General features: G+C 45.1%; 1 protein-coding gene across 3 annotated transcripts in view; it reads right to left on the reverse strand.

Annotated features, from left to right (window-relative positions):
• The window catches only part of RABL6 (RAB, member RAS oncogene family like 6), a 58,688-nt gene that overhangs the window by 14,512 nt on the left and 21,067 nt on the right, over positions 1-23,109 (reverse strand). For all 3 annotated transcript variants that reach the window (XM_055720356.1, XM_055720355.1, XM_055720357.1), the window contains 6 exons: positions 21,690-21,781; positions 20,740-20,880; positions 19,561-19,666; positions 13,856-13,959; positions 4,021-4,379; positions 1,595-1,760 (listed from right to left, as the gene is read on the reverse strand). In XM_055720356.1, the coding sequence (XP_055576331.1) occupies positions 1,595-1,760; positions 4,021-4,379; positions 13,856-13,959; positions 19,561-19,666; positions 20,740-20,880; positions 21,690-21,781 (968 nt within the window). The remainder of the gene's footprint in view (positions 1-1,594; positions 1,761-4,020; positions 4,380-13,855; positions 13,960-19,560; positions 19,667-20,739; positions 20,881-21,689; positions 21,782-23,109) is intronic.

The raw sequence follows: 23,109 nt of genomic DNA on the forward strand, positions 1-23,109 counted from the left end.
CCTCATAAAAAAATTCTTCCTTATACCTAGTCTGAATCTACCCTCTTTTAGTTTAAAACCACTACTGCTTGTTCTGTCACCACAGACCCTACCAAAAAGCCTGTCTCCACCTTTCTTATAAGCCCCCTTCAAGTACTGAAAGCCCACAGGAAGGTCTCCTGGAGCCCTCTCTTCTCCAGGCTGAACAACCCCAACTCCCTCAGCCTGTCCTCACAGGAGAGGTGCTGCAGCCCTCTGATCATTTTTCTGTCTCTCCTCTGGACCTGCTCCAACAGGTTCATGTCTTGCATGTGCTGAGGACCCCAAAGCTGGATGCAGTACTGTGCGGGGGTCTCTCAGCAGAGCCGAGCGGAGGGGCAGAATCACCTCCCTCAACCTCCTGGCCACGCTGCTTGTGATGCAGCCCAGGATACAGACTGCCTTCCAGGCTGTGAGCACACATTGCCAAGTCATGTCCAGCGCTTCATCCACCGGTACACCAAGGGCATCCCTGCAGGGCTTCTCTCAGTCCCTTCATATCCCAGCCCGTGTTGGTACTGGGGGTTGCCCTGACCCAGACACAGGATCTTGTACTTGGCCTTGTTGAACCTCGTGAGGTTCACATGGGCCCACTCCTTGAGCTTGTCCAGGTCCCCATCTGGACGGCATCCTGTCCCTCAGGCCTGTCAACTGCACCACTCAGCCTGTGTCATCTGCCAACTTGCTGAGGGTGCACTCAATCCCACCGTCTTATGCCACTGATGATGGTATTGAACAGTACCGGTTCCAGTATGGACCCCTGAGGGACACCACTTGTCACTGATCTCCATTCGGACAGTGAGCTATTACTAGCCTCTAAATGTGACCATCCAGCCAATTCCTTATCCACTGAATCTGTATCTCCATAATCATATGGCCACCCAGCAAATCCATCTCTCTCCAATTTAGAGAGAAAATGCTGGGAAGGAACATTAGAAATGAACAGAGAAAAAGAAAGGCACCCCTTAAAACTTCTCTGGAATCTGCAGGCAAGCATACAGTGACACTCCCAAGGAAGCATGACTCTCTCATCCTTCTTTCCAGAATCCCATTAAGCCATGGAGTGGCCCCAAGTGTCTCCCAACAAACACAGACCCCTTTATCACGCCTCAGAAATGGCAGTGCCAGGCCACGAATGAGCATGGCCATGCTTTGGGCCTCTGCGGCGGGAAAGTATTCATTAGGCAAAACACAATATCCCTGCAAAGTACACTGTGTTCCAGAAGGAAAACATCTCAAATGTCTCAGCACATTTGGTCAGGAGAGAAATGCCTTCCTGAACCCAAACCAACCCAGTGGTTTTAACACTGAGCATGAAAGCAAGACAGCAAAACCGGGAAGGGGATGACTAGCTTTTACTGCTGTTCCTCATTCCCAGGGAGCAGTGTGTATCATTTAACGGGAGACAGTGAAGGCTACGACTGACTATACCACAGCCAGAAAAGCTTAGGGGCAGCTAATTGCTCCGCAATCACTTTCTGAACAGTTGCAACAGGTTAGCCAGGCCTGACTCCTCATGCAGACTGTGCATCCAGATACATCCCTGCCTGACCCCCCTCCATCCTCCTTTCCATACCTTTCACTATCAACACGGTGTTTCGTCTGCGGCTTCCCTTTGTCCTTCTGTGGGGCTGGGTCTTCTAGAAAGCTGTGGTCCAGACTGTCATCAGGAACAAAGTCCTCCACGCTCTGTACTTTAGCAGGGGCTTCAGGGCGGGGAGGAGGAGTGGCAGCTGCAGGATCTGCATTAATAACAGCAGTTGTAAAATACAGGGTTCACCACAAACAAAACAGAAAATTTGCTCTTTACAGATCTACCCTGCCCGGCCAGGGTGGCAGTAGCCACAAAGCAGGACCTTGGCTACACAGCGAGGGAAGAGGTTATGAACAGGATACTCAAACCAGTCCAGAACTTTGCATGAAGGTATTCACAGACCACACATGGCTGCTATGGTTTCAAATGCACCAGGATGACCTCGGCTCTTAAATAGTCTCAAAAACTCTCCAGCATGGTAGCTCACTGTGCTCTACAGTGAATGCTATGACTGACTACACCACAGCCACGTTTTACACCTATGCTGTGTGCACCGCTCCCGTGTGATGTCCCATCATTGTTCTCTTACCTTTTCCAGACTGTTCAGTTCACCCACTCACCTCCTCTTGCTTTTTCAACTGTAACTGTCAAAGGCAGAATTGTTCACACTGTGCTTTTAGATGCCCCATGTAACCAAAAGCTCAAGAGCTACAGTAAATAGAGACTTGCTTTAATGTAACTTATTTGTAGAAACACCTCTACCCATCTTCAAGGTATCAGGATGAAAACTCATGAAATTAGCATAACCAAGAAGCCTAAAGCAATTAACCTTGTCAGGATATTCAACCTTTTTCTCCTACCCAGACTGCACTTCACACCTAGGCTCTTTTCTTTTGGTTGAACAAGATTTGTATGTTTTTTCTAGATTTTGCTCTACTAGTACAGCTTTCAGATCACTTTTGCATACTAATAACGCTATTACTAATGCCATAGAGTAGCGTTGGTGTAAGAAAAAGCACAGCCAAAAGAATTACTACTGCAAGACTTCAAGGGAAAGCTTAAATAGCAGCTCCCATATAAAAAACAAGTATTACTTTGTGACAGTGATTTTTCAACTGCTTTCCAATTAGCTAGTCCCTAGGTATGTTCCAGTAGAGGTGCAGACCTTTGGCATGCTACATAAACCTAACAACACTGACAGATCAGCTTTTCCTAGCTGCATTTTGCAACCCTCTTAAAAAGCACCCTTAAGATACCAGGACTGCAGGTCACAAGCCTAAAACAGTTCTCAAGCTAAGTGACAGAGTTAAAAAAAAGAAAAGAAAAATGAAAACCCACAAAATCCAAATATTTTAACACTGGTAGTAGGCCACTTGCTGGGTTTTTTTACATATCAATATGACAACGGGTTTTTTATTGAGAAGGGATTTGTAACATTTGCTCCTCATTGTTTGTTTGTTTCTTGGTAGGAAAAGTCACAAAGAAACTGAAATGGGTGTACTGTGTCATACCTGGTAACAGAGTCAGGATGCAGAACACTGTATGCACAGTGTGAAAAAACCTGAAAGATTTCAATATCTGAAGCTGCAAACCATGTTCCCAGCACCTCCTCCTTTCTTTCTGTGGGTGTCTTGAGACTACTGTGAGCTCTAGGGATTGACAGTTTGAGAGGGAAGGTATTTCCAAAGGGTGATTCAAACGATGCCATGCTAACGATTTTCAGGCAGTGCCAGCTCTGCAGCTCCAGTTAGCTTCGCAAACAAACTGAATGTGACAGGCAAATTAAGGTCCAGATCAGTATAATTACATGCAACAAAATCCTCGATGCCTCTGCCCTGTAACTTCATCCGGCAGGGGTTTGGACCAAATGCCGCGCTACGCTGCTCCATTGTGTACCAGTGCGAAGGAAGAAGCCAAGGCGGGTTGCCCTCTTCCTCGGACCGTCTCTGAAGGAGCGTATTTCCCCAGAGGGAAATCTGCTGCAGAGCCTGGACTTACGCGATCATTTCTGGCTGAATAACCTTTAAAACCAGCACTCCGCTGTTCTCCATTAATACACAAGAGTCCCTTTGAGCTGCCACACTTTTGTGAAGACAGAGCTTCAAATAGCTTCTCTAACAATTTTTCTTGCTATTCAAGAGACATTTGTGCTCCTGGTAAGCAGCTGAGAGTTATTTTTATTAGTGTTTCCTGTATGTTCAGTATTTTCCTCCTGAAATGTGTTATAGCCACCACCCAGCTGGCTGGACACAGTCCCCATCCAAACCAGCACAGAGACAAACCAAACCACCGATCAGGAGAAAAAAACAACGAGTGACAGTACAACTTTCCTTGGACACATGCTGCACACGCAGGGCCTGTGGCCTTCAGACACCTGTCTGCCCAGCCTCTCGCAGGGAAAAACATGAAAGGAAAACAGAAACACCCACGGGTGACGCTCTGCCTAGACACTGCACTCCAGCACCTACCTGGCTGGGGAGGAGAGGGGTCTGGTGCAGGAGATGTCCCAAAGAGACGTGAAATAATGCTGCGCTTTGGTGGTGGGACTGCAGCTGGAGGTGCTGGGGAGGCTGTAGCTGGCGGAGGTGCGTGTGGCTGCTGGGCCTCGGGTGCAGACACTGGTGAAAAAGATGGGGGAGGTTCAGGAGAGATGGCGGAGCTTGTGGAAAGCGGCTGCGGTGGCTGTGGGGTGCCAGGGCTGGAGCTGCCCGTCGACGTGGAGCTCGGAGGTACGATGGGTGACTGGGAACCAGAGGAAGGGCTTTGCCCGTTAGTTGTTAGGGGTGATGTGTGTCCTTGACTTCGGGCTTCCATCATTTCAAGGAAGCTGCAGGGAAGATAAATTGCAAGTATAAGGAACGCTCAACAGAGCACCGAGCACAGTGCTGGGCTGCTTTGACTGTGGGCTAAGCTGGGAGGGTATGGGTCTGCTTTCAGTGATGCTGTGACTCCCTGGGCCACAATAGATCTGGCTCACCAACAGAAGCTAAACTCACCCGATCTGCATCGAGGCGTGGAGAATCCCAACCTGCTCTGCACTGCAGGATGAAACCTATATTTGTAACACTTCTGGGAACTCCCTGGATAGACAGATTATAGCAACATGCCAGGGCTTGAAACACAACCTTAAGTCAGTTCTTGGACATATGTCTCTAAGGGAGTAAGTGCTACTGGAATGGCACATTTTTAGATTCTGCAGAAGAGATGAGAGAGCTCGAGAAAAGTCAAATGCTATAAACCCCTTTTTTTTCAGCCAAGAATGAATTTCAGAGGAGAAACATTGAATGTCAAAAGAAAAGAGCTATCCAGAGGGCTCACAGAGGACTGATGGCAATTACCCTTCTCGCAATGTGCAGATACACAGGCAGTCTCTCCCCCTGCACACACTCCCCCTCTGCGTGGGAGGCAGTGGAGCCAAGCAGGACAAGCTCTGAAACAAGTTATGGTCCTGGCTGGATTCCTGACTAGAAGAGCATTAAAGCCTGCACTGCTAGAGAGGGTGAAATGCTCTATCCTTTTCAAAAAGGAAATGAAGCCTAATCCTGCTGCAGCCTCCTGCTGCAGCCCGTTTGGTTAGCAGTTTTTTCACAAGCTGTATGCAAAGAAACACTAACAGAAAGACGGGCTCTTAGCATGAAATGGTCTCAAAATAAGATCTGCTACATGTTGGACATCTGAGAGATATAAAGAGGACACCTAAAGTGAAATATCATGTATAAAATCTAGCACGTCATGGTCTCGCCTCTTATTTCATTAAGACTAATGAACATTACTCATGCACAGAGACTCTGGGTTCAGCTGCTTCTGGAAGACAGACAGACTCGCTTGTACTTCAGGCAATGAGTATGTCAAAATAGAGACTCCTCTCCCATACAGAGCACAACCTCATCCTCCAGGGACTTAAGTCAGACAGACACCTTCACTGGAATGACTGCTGAGCAGAAAGCAAACAGCGGGACTAAAAGACTCTAACCCCCCTAGAGATATAATTTCCTATTTTAAGGAACAACCTAATATACTTTGTGACCAGCAGTGTCTGGACCCCTAGAGAACATCCTCAGGAAGCTGTTACTTGAACTAGAAAACCAGCAGTCTTTCCTAACTAAGGAACTGGCTAAGGTGCAGATAAAGGGTAGCACTAAAAAGCGGTATTATCTAGGAGAGAAATAATTGGTAGAATTCCTTAAAGATTAGCCTTGAGGTATATTTCAGCATTTCAATGAAGTGGCACAGAGACCAGAGAAATGCTCATGGGCTTGCAAGCTGGGAGGCAGCATCAACAGAAAGGGAGACAGGGACAAGAGACAGAAAGAACTGGATGATCCTGAATAACAGGAATGGGAAGAAATTCAGCAGTACAAAGGAAATAGTCATCTGCTCAAGGGCTAGGAAACAAGTGTTCTTGCTCCATGTTCATCACGTAAGAATGGCTAGGAAAGAGTCTCCTCACTCATTCCAGAAGACAGGACTAAAGGCTACAATCCCAATGATGCCTGGGAGAAGCAGGAAAGGAGCCTGGCTGTCACGTGGCCATCCACTGCGTATCCCCCCGAGACTGTTGTCAAGGCACCTAATTTAGTGGCAGTGGTAGCCTCACTGAATGCTTCCACCAGGATCCGGGGCGAGGGTTATGTGCTAATTCCACCCAGTAGACTGGCTACAACAAAACAAGCTCCTTGCGGGGCTGAGATCACAGTACGCAACAAAGCAACCATTCCAGCATCCTCCCTCTCAGGGGACTAGTAGCTGGGGTGAGCTGTGCGACAACATGTTCCACTGAAAATGATGCACGGATTTGTCATGCACCAAAGAGGAAACACAAAGGAGTTTAACCCTGGCACTGAGCTGCAATTCAGCATCCCTCAAGGCAGACTAGGCAAGGCATCTGTGGTGAGGGGAAGATAAACCAAGGGTACCTGCAATTCAGCCCTTGTCCAACAAAGCAAATGCTCTTTATCCACAAAACCACGTGAGTTGCTATGCCCTGAAAAGCCATTCACAACACTTGGGTGCACGGGATGCGCAGCTCTGCAGATCCATGCCAGAAGCACTGAGTGCTAAATTCTGCCATCCCTCCCCTCCGAGCTCTGATTCAGGGCTCCGGGCGAGCCGAAGGCAGGATGGCTGAAGAGCTCTGCTTTGTGGTACTCATTCCTCCTCCTTCCAAGCCCTGCTCAGGGTTACAGACTCCTGCCTCCCAACTGTAAAGAGCAATCGATCCCAGCTGATCTACATGCACCCCTGTGCTTGTTTATAGCAACAGCGATCCTGGCTGGAAGGCCTCCAAGCTTGGTCGCTGCCGCATCCAGCGTCCAAGATACTGATGCCAGTGCTGTAGCTCTCCTGGCTGAGCTGAGCTCTCCGACCGTCTATGTGAGCACCCAAATCACCAACGCTACACAAAACTAGAATCAAACCACCTCTGAGTCTCTGATCAGGGTGCTGGGTCCCACCATCACGGCAACTGGCTGACTCAAGCAGGATAAGACAATTACACACTGAAGACTAAGGGACAAGGATCCTATACGAAGTATACGCAAAATACATATACAGTCATTTCAGGATACAGAATATGAAGCTTAATGAGTATTTAAAGCAGGACCCAACAAAGCACAGGGCACTCTTTACAATATTAGGGCATCTAAAAATTTTACTGTACTTTGTACTACAAAGACTGCCCATTCTGGAAACAACAACCTGCTTTGTTCTGGGCAAGTAGCCAGATCCAGAGGGAGGGAGGGCTGCGACTACCACCTGTTTCTCCTGCAGAAACACATGAATTTTAAGAGCTGGAGGGAAAAAATACTACATAACTGAAGTATAAAGAGTGTCATCCTTCCCTCCAGCTCAGCTAGTTTGGAGAGTAACACACATGCAGGCTTCTTCTGCACCTGTGCTCCTATGCCTTGCTCACCTACATTATGTGAAGGGCACAAGAATAAGAGACAGCAAGCTATTTTTAGTAGAAAGACACAATGGTTATTTGGGGACAGCACGACACAGACTCTTTACTCCAGCACAGCATCAAGGAGAGCTGTGGCATGTGTGCTTCGTGTCACCTTCCTCATCTCCAACCAGACACATGGGCCAAGCTCTGTGTTGTGTGCCACGACACTGGGGAAATAAGGATGGTCTGACGCTGGTTTTATATGGGCTGCATTAAAGAGCTCTGCTGAGCTTTCATATTCGTATCTTCTTCCGTGAAAAGAGGTGGGTGGAAAAACAGCATATATGAAAATGCTGCCGGCAAGCTCTCAGTAATTTCCAGGGTGGAGGTGTCTAAGCATCCTCCACACTTCGAAAATACTACATAATGCATGAATGCTTTCTCTGGCTTTACACACATTCTTCAGAGGCAGAAGCGTGGCTGTTTTGGGAACATAACAGGCCAAACCTGCCACGTGTCTGTTTTTTCTCACATTCTATACAATCTGGCCACCGTGTTCCTTGTTCTGTCCTTTTTGTCAGTCCTTAACAAAAGGACTCACTCAAAATCTTACTGTGAAACAAGTAGCTTCATATCCACTACGTGTAGTAGACCAGGTCCTATTAAAACACAAGACGAACTCATGCTGTGACCCGAGTACACTTGTTCAGTTGGGATACAGCAACAGCAAACATGCTATGCAAGTCCAGATGGATTATCTGTCCTGATCCATGTGGGCTCCTTGTTCACCTTTCAATCCTTCCATTTCAGACTGAGTAACAAGTCTTCATCCTCAAAACCCCTGAATAATTCACACCCAGTTGGACCTGCTCGCAAGAGGAGATTTTAATGCAATTTTAAAGATGAACATGGCCTGCAGGAACAAAAATTTGTCAGGGCCTGAGGTTACTGTTGCTCTGCTCCCAGAGCAAACAAAAAAAAGCACAAAAGGACTTGTTAGCCTCACAGTTCTTAAAATTGTCAGTGCTCATGTTCATTTACTATTGAAGATGGAAGCAGCCTGAAGCTTTTTGGCTCCTGGTTCTAATCTGCTGTGATCAATTTTTCAAGTGTATTTCACATGGCAAGAAAGCCTTTGGGTTATTTTATTAATTGTGAAAATGAAGATTAATAGGCCATGTGACATCAGTTTAACTGGGGTTACTGAGGGTCAGATCTCCAGATGTTTGTTTTGGGCTCACTGAAGGTACTGAACCTGACTCCCCCCTAAGCCCAGGTCCCTGAATGTGAAACCAATTGCCAAGCCGGGTTGAATCCTGCTGCCCAGACCTTGGAGTACAGCCCTTCTCCAAGAGCTGCTCAGGTTTTCCATGAGACACAAAGTGGATGCAGTAGAACAACCCCCCCTCCACAACATACGGGACAAATTCCATGTTCTCTGCTTTCCTAGCAAGACTGATGATGACAGGCTCAGTTGCAATTAATTCTTAATGCAGCCTCACACAAAAAAGATGACCTAGAGTCCTCTCTAGTACGCACTGGCTCCTTATCTGTCTGACAGCAACAGTGATTGACAGCAAGCAGTAACAATAAAAGCGGGGCAGGGGGAAGACAAAGCAAAAGTGGGTTTACTTTGCTAACTGGTAATTCAGCCTTTAGCCAGTGTGGTTCTGGACCTGTACTTCAAATACAGCTGAAGACACAAAGGAACAGCTCAAGCAGCAGGTCCTCCTGCCAGACAGCACTGGTGTTATCAGCACCACAGTCTTTGCAAAATCATGAGCTATGCTCAACACAGAAAAACCAAACAAGCAAATAAAAGCCCAAAATGCAATCAATGACTCTGTAGCGAATAAAGCTGTCTAATGCAGGGAGCATGGCTCCTAAAAGAAGAGTCCTCATCAGGAGAGCACAAATGCCTTTCTGCAGTCACTGGTCCATCATCCATAGGATGAGAGGAAATGGATTCCAGTTGTACCAGGGGAGGTCTACATTGGATATTAGGAAAAATTTCTTCACCGAAAAGGTTATGAAGTGTTGGAACGGGCTGCCCAGGGAAGTGGTTGAGTCATCATCCTTGGAGGTATTTAAAAGACGTGTAGACTTGGTGCTTAGGGACATGGTTTAGTGGTGGACTTGGCAGCGCTGGGTTTACAGTTAGACTTGATCCCAAAGGTCTTTTCCAACCTAAATGATTCTATGATTCTACAATCTTCCCTACCTGGACAGTAGCACCTGGCTATCTAGGATGATCTGACAACGCAGGTGACAGCTGTACGGCACCGCTGGGAAAGTACCCAGAAGGATTTCTGTCACATGGCAAACCTGGGACAGGTCCTACCACTACAGCTGCTGCAGCCTGGATCATACGGTATCTCAGATAATCTGAAGTTCAACTGCTTCAAATATATTTTTACAAAGCCTGACTAAGAGTTTGCTTAAAAGCTCTTAAACACAAGGAGCAAACGATCTGAAAACTCATTTCTTACAAACAATTCCTGTGAAGAACTTGGACTTCATGTGCTTACAAGGCAAACAATCGCACAGTGGTTTACAGATGACAATTTCCTGAGGCTTCTCAAAACTGAGTGTGAAAGAACATGAGATTTCTCACAAAGAATAACTTAAGTATTCCTTTTGACTAACTTGTATTAATCCTTAGGAATAAAAAAGTTAATTCAAAGAGAGTTGATTACTTAACCTTTGAAATTAAATGATTTTTGATATTAAAAAAGAATACTAGAAAAAAACACAGCCAAACATAAAAACTCATGAAAATCATACATTAGATCTGCTTCTTATTAACTTTTGCAAACGCTTCCACCAGCAGCTTATTCCTAAAAAAACATGAATATGCAGGAAGAGCTTCCACAATTTCCCCAAAAGCTATTTCTCCATCTGCACCAATCCAGTGAGGGAACAGGCATGCTGAACATAAAGTTTCCCTTGTGACAGAAGATAAACTGGGTACAATTAAAGATGGAAAAACTGAGCAAATTAAGTACAAATTTGGAACAGAGTAAAAAAAGTCATTGCTGTTTTTTGAATAAGAATTGAGGAACTCAAAAAGGGCTGAAATGCTGTTTTAGCAGCATTGAAAATGTAAAATCTGAGAAACCACAGGGAAAGTACCAGTGCAAGAGGTGTGGCAGGCAGAGAGGAGACTAAGCACAGGGAAAGAGCTGGAAGCATCTAAATGTGTCTTATAGAGGCAAAGCCCAGCCAGTGGCTGCCAAGGGATAGCTTACATAAGGCAGAAGAGGCAGCGTTGTGTGCCACCTCGTGTTTTCTCTGGGATCCACATTTTGGAGCAATGACCTCGGGTACCCAGCCACAGCAGGAGAAAGAGTTCTTGTTCTCTTTCTGTTCTCGCTGATCCTAATTTAGCATCGGTCATTGTGACAGAGCAGCTATTAGACGTGCACAGGGGCGAATGAAGTAACTGAGTGAGATGTCCTAGCACTGTCACCTGGCCTTGTTCCATGGCCTGATTTTATGGCTGGAGAGCAGGAATCGCCTCGGAGGTGCTGCAGCAGCCACACCATGGCCTGCAGCCCCAAGTGCCTGCGGACACCTTCTCTTGCTGTACAATTTGTGGTGACTGACAACAGAACTCCAGGCACCGTCTAAACTGAAGCAACCAACACAAGGGCTTCACATCTGTCAAGGGTCAGCAAGTCACACTGCACCGACGCACATACTGAATACAACAAGGTCAGGGTCAGAGGACAATGCATCAGGTGCTCATTTTGACGAAGTAGCATGTTAAACATGACAATCCGAAAATGATGGGCATCTGACAAGCATGGACGCAAGTACCTTCCCAAGGCCTAATAATGAGCACTGCAGACCTGCCTCACAACTACAAGCTCTAAATCCCATGTACTGTCGTGTCTACAGATACTCTGTTCACCAGCCTAAACTGTTTACTAAGAATCGGAACTTTACCCAAAAAAAGTCCCCTGCCATATCAGTGTGGTTATTTTTTTCTGTCAGGACTTAGGCTAAAGGACTCGAGCTTGAAGGGCTCCTGCAGGGATAAAAAATGGAACATAGGAAGAGTATACTTTTCAACTCTGGGGCTGAAGTAACTGCTTTGCAGCTCATCTGCTTCAGAGAGGTGCCACTGAAACAGACTTTTTGTTTCTACCTGGGATGCACGGAAAAACCTCAAAAATCCTAAAATAGCACCCTATTCTAGTCAGTGTGATGAAAGTACTCAGACGTGACACTGCCTGGTGCTTTTCTTTTGGGATCAGTGGCTCAAGCCAGGAAGCATCCAGGGATATTTTAAAGACTTTTCTATAAAGAAGCGTTATGTTATGAAAGCAAAGAACATTGGTCTCGGTACACAGACATAAACATGCAGCAGCTGCAGTGAAAGCAGAAGTTGGACAGCTGCATAAAGATGACAGTTTATTTGGTTATAATTCTAGAATTCTAGAGAAAAGTCTTGCTTTTAATATTGTAGCAACTCCTCTTCTGTCAGGTACCACAGCTAAGGTATTTCTTATGCCATGTTAAGCCAATTATGCAGCTTAATGGTGCAATTAGCCACCTGCAGCGCCAGCCCTCCCTAGCAGCTGAGCAGCAGTACTTTGCTACGGCACCCAGTGACCCAGGGCACGCAGTGTGCATCTTCAGGCGCACACACCCCATCTCCTGCTCCTCCCATGCTGATGAGCTGGTTTGGAAAATGACAAATGACTGACAAGTAGGTCCAATGTTTATCTGGCTTTGGAGTTTCTGCAGATGACTCGGGGGCTTCTGCTGAGGTGATGCTAGCTGCTGCTTACTGCACCAAAAGCTCCTCTCTGCTTGCAAAAGGCAAGAACATGCTTTTTGACTTGTTAGTGCACAGTGCCTAGAGCAATGCGAGCACTCTGGCCCTAAGATTCTTGATGCTATGGCATTGCAAATGATACTCTTTAGCAATCAGATATTTCTGCAGGAGCATGTACCCAGAAAGGGTACTCTCTGGCAGAGGAAGCATACCAATATCATAAAATGGTGTCCACTGGTGTGGTTACACTGGATGGGATCATCGAGTCTAGTGCCCATTGCTGGAACTACAAGGTCTAGCCATCCCACCTCTGCCAGCACCATACTGCTGCTGCTTCCTTTAAGTTATGGTGTTACACACACGCTTCTCAGAGCCAGCCCGACTCAGATTAACCCAAATAGACAGGGCAGAAGACAGCCTTCTGCTGGGTTTGTGAGCTGAAGTGGCACATGAGAGGGTTCAGCAAATGCTAAAGCTGGTATAAGGGCAAGAGGTGACTAAGGAGCAAGATCTTCTGGTGTAAGTTTGGAACAGCTCTGCTCTTGATTCTTTCAGATATCTTCCCTTAAGTATCTTCCCATTACTGATGCAGTACAAACAAAAGTACTGGAAAACAATCTTGACAGCACAGCCCACACAGCCCAGCCCTTTGAGCAGGGACATCAAGAGAACTGCTGAAGGCACAAGGAGACAAACCAGTCCCTGGGGTAAGGAATGAGGTGAACACTCTGGAAATGGTACCGCTTCAGGTTTATATGGGGTATTTCAATGCTCTCAAGGAAGACACACTGACTAAGGTTATGGAACTTGAAACTTGGTCTGAAAATTGCTCAAAATGACTGCATGAATATTTCATAACCATTGACTCCAACTTCTAAATAAAGCTGCCTGTAAAGAATCTTTTTCCAATTCATTCTGGGATGACTTTTCTGTCTTGCACATCACTGCAATAAAGACCTTGCAATCAGAATTCACAGAACACATTTGTCAACAACATACAAATCTGAAGAGATTCCTGTTCAGTGTGCTACAGACGTACTGGCTTTGCAGGGTTCAATCTGGCAAATGCTCATTTCAAGCAGCAAGCAATCAGACAAGGCACTGAAAAAACGCAAGGCAGCAGGAAATAGCCACTATTTCAAACCAGAAATGCACTGAGGAGTCTGGAAGTACTTAAAGGGAAAAGAAGACAACAATGTCGTTGCTATTACCTTCTGCCTGTCACAAGACACACAATACACAGGAATGCAATAGCCAGAAGAAGAGGAATCAACTTGTGCGCTGAGTAGAAGAAAGATGGAAAATACCCCTTTCAGCATCAGAGGCTGCAACATACTTCTCTCCAATTCCTTCAGCATGTGCTGCCTCCAGGGGTGCTCCTGAGCTTCACCTCCACTGCCCTCCCACAGATCCCATGCCTGTAGGAACCAGACCCTTTCATAGGGATCCCCAAGGGTATGCTTTATTTCAGGTGATGCCACTTAAAAGCAACAGTTTACAAGTTCCAAAGAAACCCTAAATGTCACTCACTGGACCCTTCAGCCTGGCCACATGCCACAGCTGGGGCTGCCCAACATTCACGTGACACCTAGACTGCAACAAAACAGTTAGAAAAGATGGCTCAGTGACATACAGTTCGTAGTTTTGATCTTCTGTCTCTTGCTGCACTGACAGCTCCTCCAAAGTTGCATCAATATCCAGCTGATTCGTCTCCAGCTGCCGTAGCAACGTCTCCCTCTGAAGAAAGAAAAACAAGCTGGGTCTGAGCAGGAAGGGTCACTGTAACAGATCTCCGTGCGCTCACAGGGTGCAGCAAGATCTTGTGGCACCACTCTACCCACAGCAATGCATTAAACAGGAGCTTTGGTCCCTCTCAATTTAAATACAGAAGCACAAAGGGAAGCAGAAGCAGTAGCAAAAGTACATTAATCCAGAAAGTCTGTGTGTAAGAAAGTAACTTGTTCTGTGAGCTGTACTCAGCCATAAATCAATTATGTGTGATTTTCAGACAGCATTGCCAGTTGCATTTGGAAAACAGATCCAACTCCTGTGGAGAACAGTTGGGCAACCCATTCATTCTGCTCTTTTATTTTTCCCTGTGCTAAAGAAGTCCCTCTGTGAGTAGGACCTAGCTGATGCAAAACCTCACAATCATTTTCTTTTTACTGTCAGGGTAGATGACTGAGGACAACCTGTCAACTCAGTGAAATTTTAGAAGTCACTGCCCCTCTGCCTTCAGTTGCTGCCCCACAGATGCAAGACAGACACTCCAGTCCATTTCAAATGTGTGATAAAGTGAGCTGGCTTCACTAACACAAAACAGGGTAGCCTAATTCAGCCCTTTCCCTTCCACGTTTCCAACAGAATCCAAGCAAAAACCTCAGCTGAGGGGAAGTGCTGGCTTAAAAGGTTCAAAATCAATTGCAAATGGTCATGGGACACTCCTCCCAACAGTCCGGATGGCAATGAGAAGAGATCAATAACCACACGCATTACGCTGAGGCTGCACGGGCATGGCCAGCTCCAAGGGCTCATCTGCCGTGGATCCAGCACCAACCTCACCTGCCTGCCCAGCAGACCTGGCCCTGCAACATCCTTGAGCCGCAGGGCTAACACAGCATCCATTTCTGCAGAAACACAATTCAGGATCCTCTGGCCAAGACTAGAGCTGTCTGTGGCCACTGCCCCGCTCCACAGTACAAATCTTGTGCCAGAGCCCCTTGCCCTTGGCTCAGACGCAGGCAGCTGGCACACAGCTGGGCACTGGCCAAGCTCCCACCACCAGCCCCGGCACTCTGCTCGCCCCCTGGGGAGGCTCTGAGTGAGGGGCACAAAAGTCACTTTACACACCAAATTCCGGAGTCAAAAATCACGATGTTCAGTGCCTGAAAGTGTCAATCCTCCCTCTCACACTGCCTACACGCTGGATGGCACAGGACGTGGCGACAGCTTGTGCTGAGACACATCCGATGACTCACGGCGCTGCACAGTGCCCGTTAAAACAGGGTCCACCAGTGCCACAGGCTGCCAAGCTGTGCCACCACCCAGACAGGAGGAAACGGAAGAGAAATCAAAGGTTTCCTCGCAACTGCAAAGGTTTTTGCTTTTATAACTGCTTATCCTCAATGCACATTTAAACTTTCTACTGTGACAAATATTTTTGAAGGTTAGCGTCAGTAACTGTGGTGAATTTTTAATACCGTGTTTCACAACACACATGCTCACTGCAGAGAAATCCCATTAGCATGAAGAGCACAAAAGGAAATAAACTACAAAATGTACAGAATAAAATCCCTATGGGAAGACAGACATTTGTATAAAGCAATGGCATTCAGTTTCCACATGCATATGCTATTGACAATATAGTTTCATACACACGACAATTTTGAAGCTATCAAGAAAGTGTACAAATTTAAAGAGCAACTCACTCATCTGTCTTATATAAAACACACCATGCTACTCTGTCCAAGGGAGTAGTCAGGACACAGCTTGAGCTGTCCGTGGAGCAGGCTGATTTATATAAAATTCTACCATGATTTATATCAGCAAGCATGGCTTTAAGTAATTTTTATTTTGTATTATAAGACCAGGTGACTCATAGCAGTTGATAATGTTTAAACATGCTAATTTACTGGAAGATACATTCTTTCTTGAAATTTAAGAGTTTCTATGACAATATAAGCTAATTTACTGCTTCCAAGGCATTTAGATTCTTCATTTTTACCTTTGCCATTGTGTTAAGAGCTTGGAGTGTTCCATATTTCCTTTGCTATGTAGTTTTTATTTATCATATTCATAAGCTCTATGCAGATGGAAACCTGACTTCCATTAACATGTATACAAAGAATTATGATGTTGTTAGTTAACTCCAATTCCCTTTATTGTGGTATACAGACAAGAAAGTTTCAGCAAAGCATGCTATACACTAAACAGAAGTACTAATAAAGATTTTAGAATTAAAATTCTAGATTTTAGAATTCAAGATTCAATAATTTCAAGATTTTAGAAGTAACAGATTTCATCCTTCTATGTTATTCATATAGTAGATGCAAAAATGAGACAAAAAAGAGCAAGTTTTCTGCTTCTTTGTCCTCAGCTTCCTAAGAGGAGTTAATCAAATGCTGAGCAAATTAGCTGAATAAACAGAGATGGAAGGGACACTGTTCTCCAATGCTTACCTTAGGCACTTAGATAATAGCTTTTATTGAACAAGTGGTTTGCCTTTCCTCATACTTTGGCATTAAGACATATACCAGAGTTGTATTTATTTAAATTTTCACAGATCACAGTAAATTATGAACTTAGATTTAATTAAGAGTGTTGCACTTAATTTTGTAAAAATGTATCACCAATAATGGACTTCCAAATACTTTAAAAATAAATTCTATTTTACCGTGCTGGTATTAAAATATTAAAGAAACAGCTTATTTTTAGCAATGACCCAAAAGAAGGGAATAAATCATGTGCTACAGACCAACGCTTTGGCTGAATGCCACTTTCAAGTGCTTCCTGGGAAAAGGCAATTTCAGCTGTCTGCAGAATTTTGTCTCCTTCCAAGCGCAGCATCTGAAGGCCTGGTTGACCTGCTCACATTTGCACATTACATGGGCCACCAGCAATACCTACAGCTAAACTCCATTCTCAGGTTTGACAATCCTTCCCCTGGAAAGGAACTGATAAATAATTGAAAAGCCCCGGTTAGCTAGTGGGAACAAGCTCTGTACTGGGGGTATGAATTTCAGCCACTGCTTTCTTCATGAAAGATGCATGAATGTAAGCTGAAGACAGAAATGTGCAACTTAAAACCAATGCACTGAACACCAACTCCGCTAAAGGACAGCCTGGAATCTCACACACAGCTGAACAACTCTTCCCCTCGAGAGCTGCAGGAGGTTAGGCAGAGGAACACAGAGAAACCTCAGAGATCCACCGAGACTGATTAAATCATATGTGCATTTAATACCTGGTAGCATTCCTCTCCTTTAACCCTGCTTTGCTCCAAAGTACCAGGGAAATTACTTCTTTCTGGAGCTTGTTACTGGCAAGTCTCTCTGAAGGTACAAGCAGAACCTTTACAAATTAAGGCTAGCTGTGATTTTCCTACAAATTTTAACATTGTGCTGTGCTGGTTGTTAATCAGGCCCAGCGGGGCCAACCCTGGCTCCCTGTGCACTCAAAGGCAAGGCTCCCAGCGGGTCTCCAGCAGCAGCAAAACGCCCAGAGCCACCCAGCAGGAGCACTGAAAAAACTAAGTGCATTGCATCTTGGTGAAGCAAAGCCCTGGATGGAAGCAACCACAAGCCTCCTCCAGCTTTGCAGTGTCACCTGCCTCGGCACAGAACAGCAAGGCCAGGGATCCCCCGCACACCAGAGGGAAATGAAACAAGCCATCTCCACATCGGATGCTATGCTGTGATTTTTATCAGAACGCACACAAAAGCATCCCAGTATGAGCACAGAACTGCACAAATTAGTTCTGGTGTTGCTGTTTTAAAGGAAAAGCCAGGCAGCTATGATCTGATCACTCTCTCCTTGGCTGAGGCACAGGACAACCTCCTCAACTGCTGCCTTCTGCGTTGTTGTACAAAGAACAGAGCAAACATTTACAAGCATGGTTTACGTGTGCCTACCCACATCTCCCCTTGCACATTTTGAGAACTCAATTGTAATGAGAAGCCTTTTCAGGTCTGTTTCTGCTGTTGCATTATTGAATTACATTACATGAAAAACACAGGATTTGGGAGTCTAATTCTGCAGGACCTGTACCTTTTGGAGTACTCCCAGTGGCACCCTTAGCCCACTGAGAAGGAGAACAAATTTGGGCTGGTCACCCCATTTCCTTCACCTCTCCCGAGCAATTGTCACTGGAATCTCCAAACAACTAAAGTTTTTAGCAGATTTATTTTTTTCTATTTCCCTAAAGACCAAGATTTGACCAAGAAATTCTCTGGCTTTGGGGGCAATTACCTTACCTAAACGTCCTAATGGCTTTCAGTTTCAGATTAACAGATCATGTTTACTCATACACAGCACATTTAAATGAAAGGTCCCCTAAGACTCACATCCTAAAGCTGCTTCCAAGCAAACCCAAAACTACAAATACTTTGGTATTTCCTGCTTATAAATATGGCTAGGGAAATCATTAATATACTGACTATTAACAGTATCGTTATGACCAGCTTTCAGAAACAAATCTGGCAGGAAGACTGTGCTAATGTCTTTGTCTCGTATCAACATCTATTTGAGAAAAAAAGGAGAGCTGTAACAAAACCAACAAAAGTAACCTGGGAACTAATTATTATGCATGATTTCCACAAGACATCGCTTTACCATAGGAGCAGAGGTTATAAAATCAAACATTTAACCAACACCATGCTGGTAGATTTCAATCTTCTCCACTGAGCAGCACGTCGGGTCTATATCTGAGATTTCTACAACCTCCTCCTCAGAAATCTGACTTGTTTTACTGGGGTACTATATGTTCAATTTTCTTAGTGTGGTTCTTTCTGCTCTGCAGCCTGAGGACGTGGTAACATCCACCAATAGATCTGAGCTTCCTCTGCACTAGCATTTCAGTGGGGATTACTTGTATAAAAATACACATAGACATTTCAATTACTAGTTGAAAAATAATCAAGATCAACTGCCTGTTTTTTCCATACAACAGAAAACAATGATATAGCATCACATGTACCCCTAAAAAGCATCTGCTGTTGATCCCAAAGGACCCCTTCCCGGTCACCTCAGAAAGGTCCTCTTCTAAAGAACCACAACTGAGAATTCCACCCTTCTGTGCCCATCCAGCCTTTGCCTTTCTACTCAGTCCACCTAAGAAGCCTCAATTATGAAGGAAATGTGAGGCTTGGATCTATGTGCAAAGGATCCAAGCAGATCAGCTATCACTAGGGCAAAGATTCTCAGCAAACAGTTGTCCCTGAACTGTTCAGTTCACGCCCAAATCAACTTGCATCTGAATTGTAGTTAACAGAATTTAAATACAAAGTTAACAAATGTGCCTAGGTAACAGTTTTGACTTTGGCAGCTACACCACTGGACGCAATTTTCTTGCCAGTGCTGTTCATCACCTTGGAGCCTTTCTTTAGAGGTAGGCATTTGCGATTACAGCAGAGAAGAGCCCTCTCGCAAGCAGACATGTTTAAGTCACTGGCACCAATGTACTAACATAATTTTGTTCCAATAACTCTTACGAAAATAGAAATTACTCAGGATCCTCTAACAACAAAAGAACCCCCAAATACCAAATTCCCACCTTAGAGACAGAGAAAATGACATTTGTCCCACCTGCCCAGCTCATCAGGGAAATGCCCTCTGTCTTACCTGCAGCTGCAAGAAGGGGATATTGAAGAACTTGTGCAGGTATTTGAGGCCAAAGCTGTTCTTCATGGAAGACTCAGCGTAGCGAAAATACGAGGAGCCGGGAGGCCTGTCTCAACCAGATAGGTAGAGAGAAAAAAAACTGAACAAAGGACATGGACTGCACACACACAGAAGAGGCCCCTGTCACACTGCATACCATGAACGATCCTCATTTACCAGCCATCCCGTCAACCTCTAAATGTAGGCTAGCAAGTCATTCTGCTAGCGACTTGTTATTTTATTTACAGACAAAATTCACACTTTGTTCCTCCTAAAGGGTGGCAGAACACAGCTGTTACGTTGCAGTGCCATGTGGCTGCCAGACTAAGAAATTCTGTGTCAGGACACTGGGCCATTGGTTTACTAAACTGGGGGTTTCACAGCTGTACAAGCTGTTCATTTCAGTGAAGGTTTTGTTTTAAAACCACAAACAGACCTACATAAGTCATAGATAAAGACGGACTTGTAAAGAAATGATTACATTACAGATAAAGTCTTAAAACTGATATAATTTCTGGGTGCCTGATGTAGGCATAAACAAGTAAGAGACTAGGAAAATGAAAAAATGCCTTAAAAACATAAAACCACACAAAAAGGTACAACCCATTGAATCCTGACTAACAAGTAGTATTTCATACTAAATAACAGAGCACATCAGATCTTTGCATGAGAGAAAATCTTGCCTGGCTGGCAAGAGAGGCGTATGATTTGGCTGTGCCCAGTAAATACTGTGTGGGGATGCTCTCAGAGCAAGAGCAAGGAAGACAGCTGCACTAGCTGGCTCTCTTGTAGCAGAATTATTTAGAGTAGAGAACAGTTGTGCTGCAGGGAGAGGATTCTTTCACAAGAGAAGGACTAACCAGAAAGAAGGTGACTTCTTGGGAAGGCAGATGCTCACTATTTCCAGATACATAGCTAACAATCTGCCCAGAACAGGCTCCTAAATCAAAGAGCTCATCGTGTAAACTGAAGCTGCTGTGTGAAGTACTCAGAGCTATGAAAGCCCAAAAGTTAGGCACAGGGTCAAGAGGATGAACGTGATGTGCATTTGAAACACAGCAGCAATACGGTTATCTACAGCTGATGACAGAGAGCAGCCGAGGTCCACTCCCCTGCCTGGTGACCATGGTGCCACCTTACCTGTTTAGATTGTCGATGAGGTCCCGCACATCGCCAGGCAGAATGACCCGGTGCTCCCCCATGTCTCGGTAATTCCCAAGCACGCACACTGGAACGTGGGTCGGCACTTTAGGAAGCTCCCTCAGAATATAGTTAAATGTCCTTCACCACAGGAGAGAGATAAAGGCAGATGAGTAGGAAACATCGTTCTGCGATAGTCGTTCCAAGACTGTGGCTTCTTTGCTCCCCTCAGAGAAATACATTAACTGTAAATATGTTTGTATCATTCTTTATCCAAAAACAACTTGACCAGTTCAATAATCCACTTCTACTGGCAACCTCACATCTCCTACAGCAGTATTTCCCTCAGTCCTATGAAACCGTGTGGGGTCAGCAGAAGGATTCCCTCCCTTCAGCTGCCAGCAGGCTCACTGACCCATACCAAATCTGTAAAACACAAGCTCAAACATAAAGCAGGAACTCTTACCACCTCCTCTTTCCACTCTGGCTTCCATATGTCTCTCACCCTCCTCAGCAGATGTGAAAAATGAACAGTTCATTATTTCTGTATGTTAATACAGCCTGGGGCCTCTAAATAATCCTTACTAATACCACTCTTCCTGAGAATTTCTCACAGGCATTCCCCTTTCCCTTGTGTTCTGGAGAGCAAGGGTTTGTAACATGCCCAGCATACTTTGCACCTGTGATAGCACTAATTAGCAAGCCTCAGACAGCAGTATCTGAGAAACTGCAGTATGCAAGCCCACAGGGAGACTGCCTGTTTGAAACAAACCCAGGAGAGGAGTATATTAAAAGACGTGTCAGAAGAGAAAGCTACTGTTTTAAGAGATACAACTCATTAGGCTGGTTATCAGCTCTAGAGTCCATCTGGGAATCAAGAGGTCTAGAAGTCATTTGTTTTCATTAAACAAGCGATAATCACATGGTGCATGCCACTGAAGATGTCTTACCACTGTTTGGTGATGTCAAACATCATCACTACACCATTGCAGTTCTTATAGACATCCAGGAACTCTGCATCCAGAGCCATCTCTGACTCTGCCTGAGGAAATAAAGCCAAAGAGGCAGTAAATAACTTGATTCAACTTCAGGCTTGCACAGAACACAACTGATACAGTGCTGAACAGGTAAACTTTCTAAAGTGACAGCCCACTGTAAGAATTACCTGTGGATTTCACATCATCATTGTTTAAGCAAGATATCTGGTGGTTCGCAGCTTCCACTGCCCATATGAGCTGCACGTGAAGCACCTGACAATGCCTGAAAAAACCCATGTCTGACAGCAAATGCTACCCCCCCACCCCCCACTCCCCCGACTCTTTCCCCTGTGCCCCCAAATCCTGCACTGGCAAGACAACTCCATATAAGCTACAGGATGGAGGACAGAGGACACAGCTCCCATTTCATCTCTTTGCCAACCCAAATATTGACCGTACTTCTAATGCTTCTGGGTATAAAGCCAGGATGAAGTTTCCACTGAATTTCTCCCATTCAGGGCCAAAAGTATTTATTAGTACCTGAATTGCTTTTCATCATTTGGATTCTACATGCTGCAAAATACAGTACTGGTCACGTTTGCGAAGGAAGAAGCAGCTGTGGTATCTGTTCTCATAAAAGCTTTTTCCCATAGGAGAATATTTTAAAAGAAAATTTTCCTAATTGGACTGCACAGATTGAGTGGGACTGGCACCCTGGTGAAACAGGTAACTCTTCGCTGCCCTGACCCATCCCCAGAACCAAGTGTTCAGCTCTCTGCCTATCAGTGACGCTGCTTTTCTCACCAATTTCAACAAAGTGGTTATGGAGCAAGTACCAGAACTTGCCCGTGCACTGAGCCCCCAAAGGCACTGATACAGGAGCAATAAAGCTCTTTAAGAGCTGCAGCATAGATCATGGAATCAAGGGCCTTTAAAATGAATTTTTCTTGGGGATAAAATCATACATCTTTTGAAAGAGATGCCATGGAAGTGCACTGGCAGCCCAAATGCAGTTTGGGGAACGTGGTAGTATGGTCTTCCATACAGCACTTTGTTCTACAGCAGAAGATCCAAAGGAGATATGCTCATGGAAAAGCCTTGAGAAAGCCACTCTGTTTACTTTTATGTGCTAGGTGGCACTTCTATTGACCCTTCCTCCTCTGTTATTTCAAAGGGTGTTAAAAGGTAATTGTTAGCCCAGTTTTATGGAGCGGCCAGAGAGCATGGCATCAAATGACTCCTCCACACCTCACAAGAATTCCATCACAAAAGGACTTCCTGCCACTGACCATGTGCAGACAGGTACAAAGCTACGGAGTAAACATCTGGGGTGCAGTCATTCCCAAAAGACAAAATGGAAAACAGCAGGAAAGTTGTGGTGAAGGCAGAAACA

Source organism: Falco cherrug, chromosome 9, assembly GCF_023634085.1.
Source record: "Falco cherrug isolate bFalChe1 chromosome 9, bFalChe1.pri, whole genome shotgun sequence".
NCBI lineage: Eukaryota > Metazoa > Chordata > Aves > Falconiformes > Falconidae > Falco > Falco cherrug.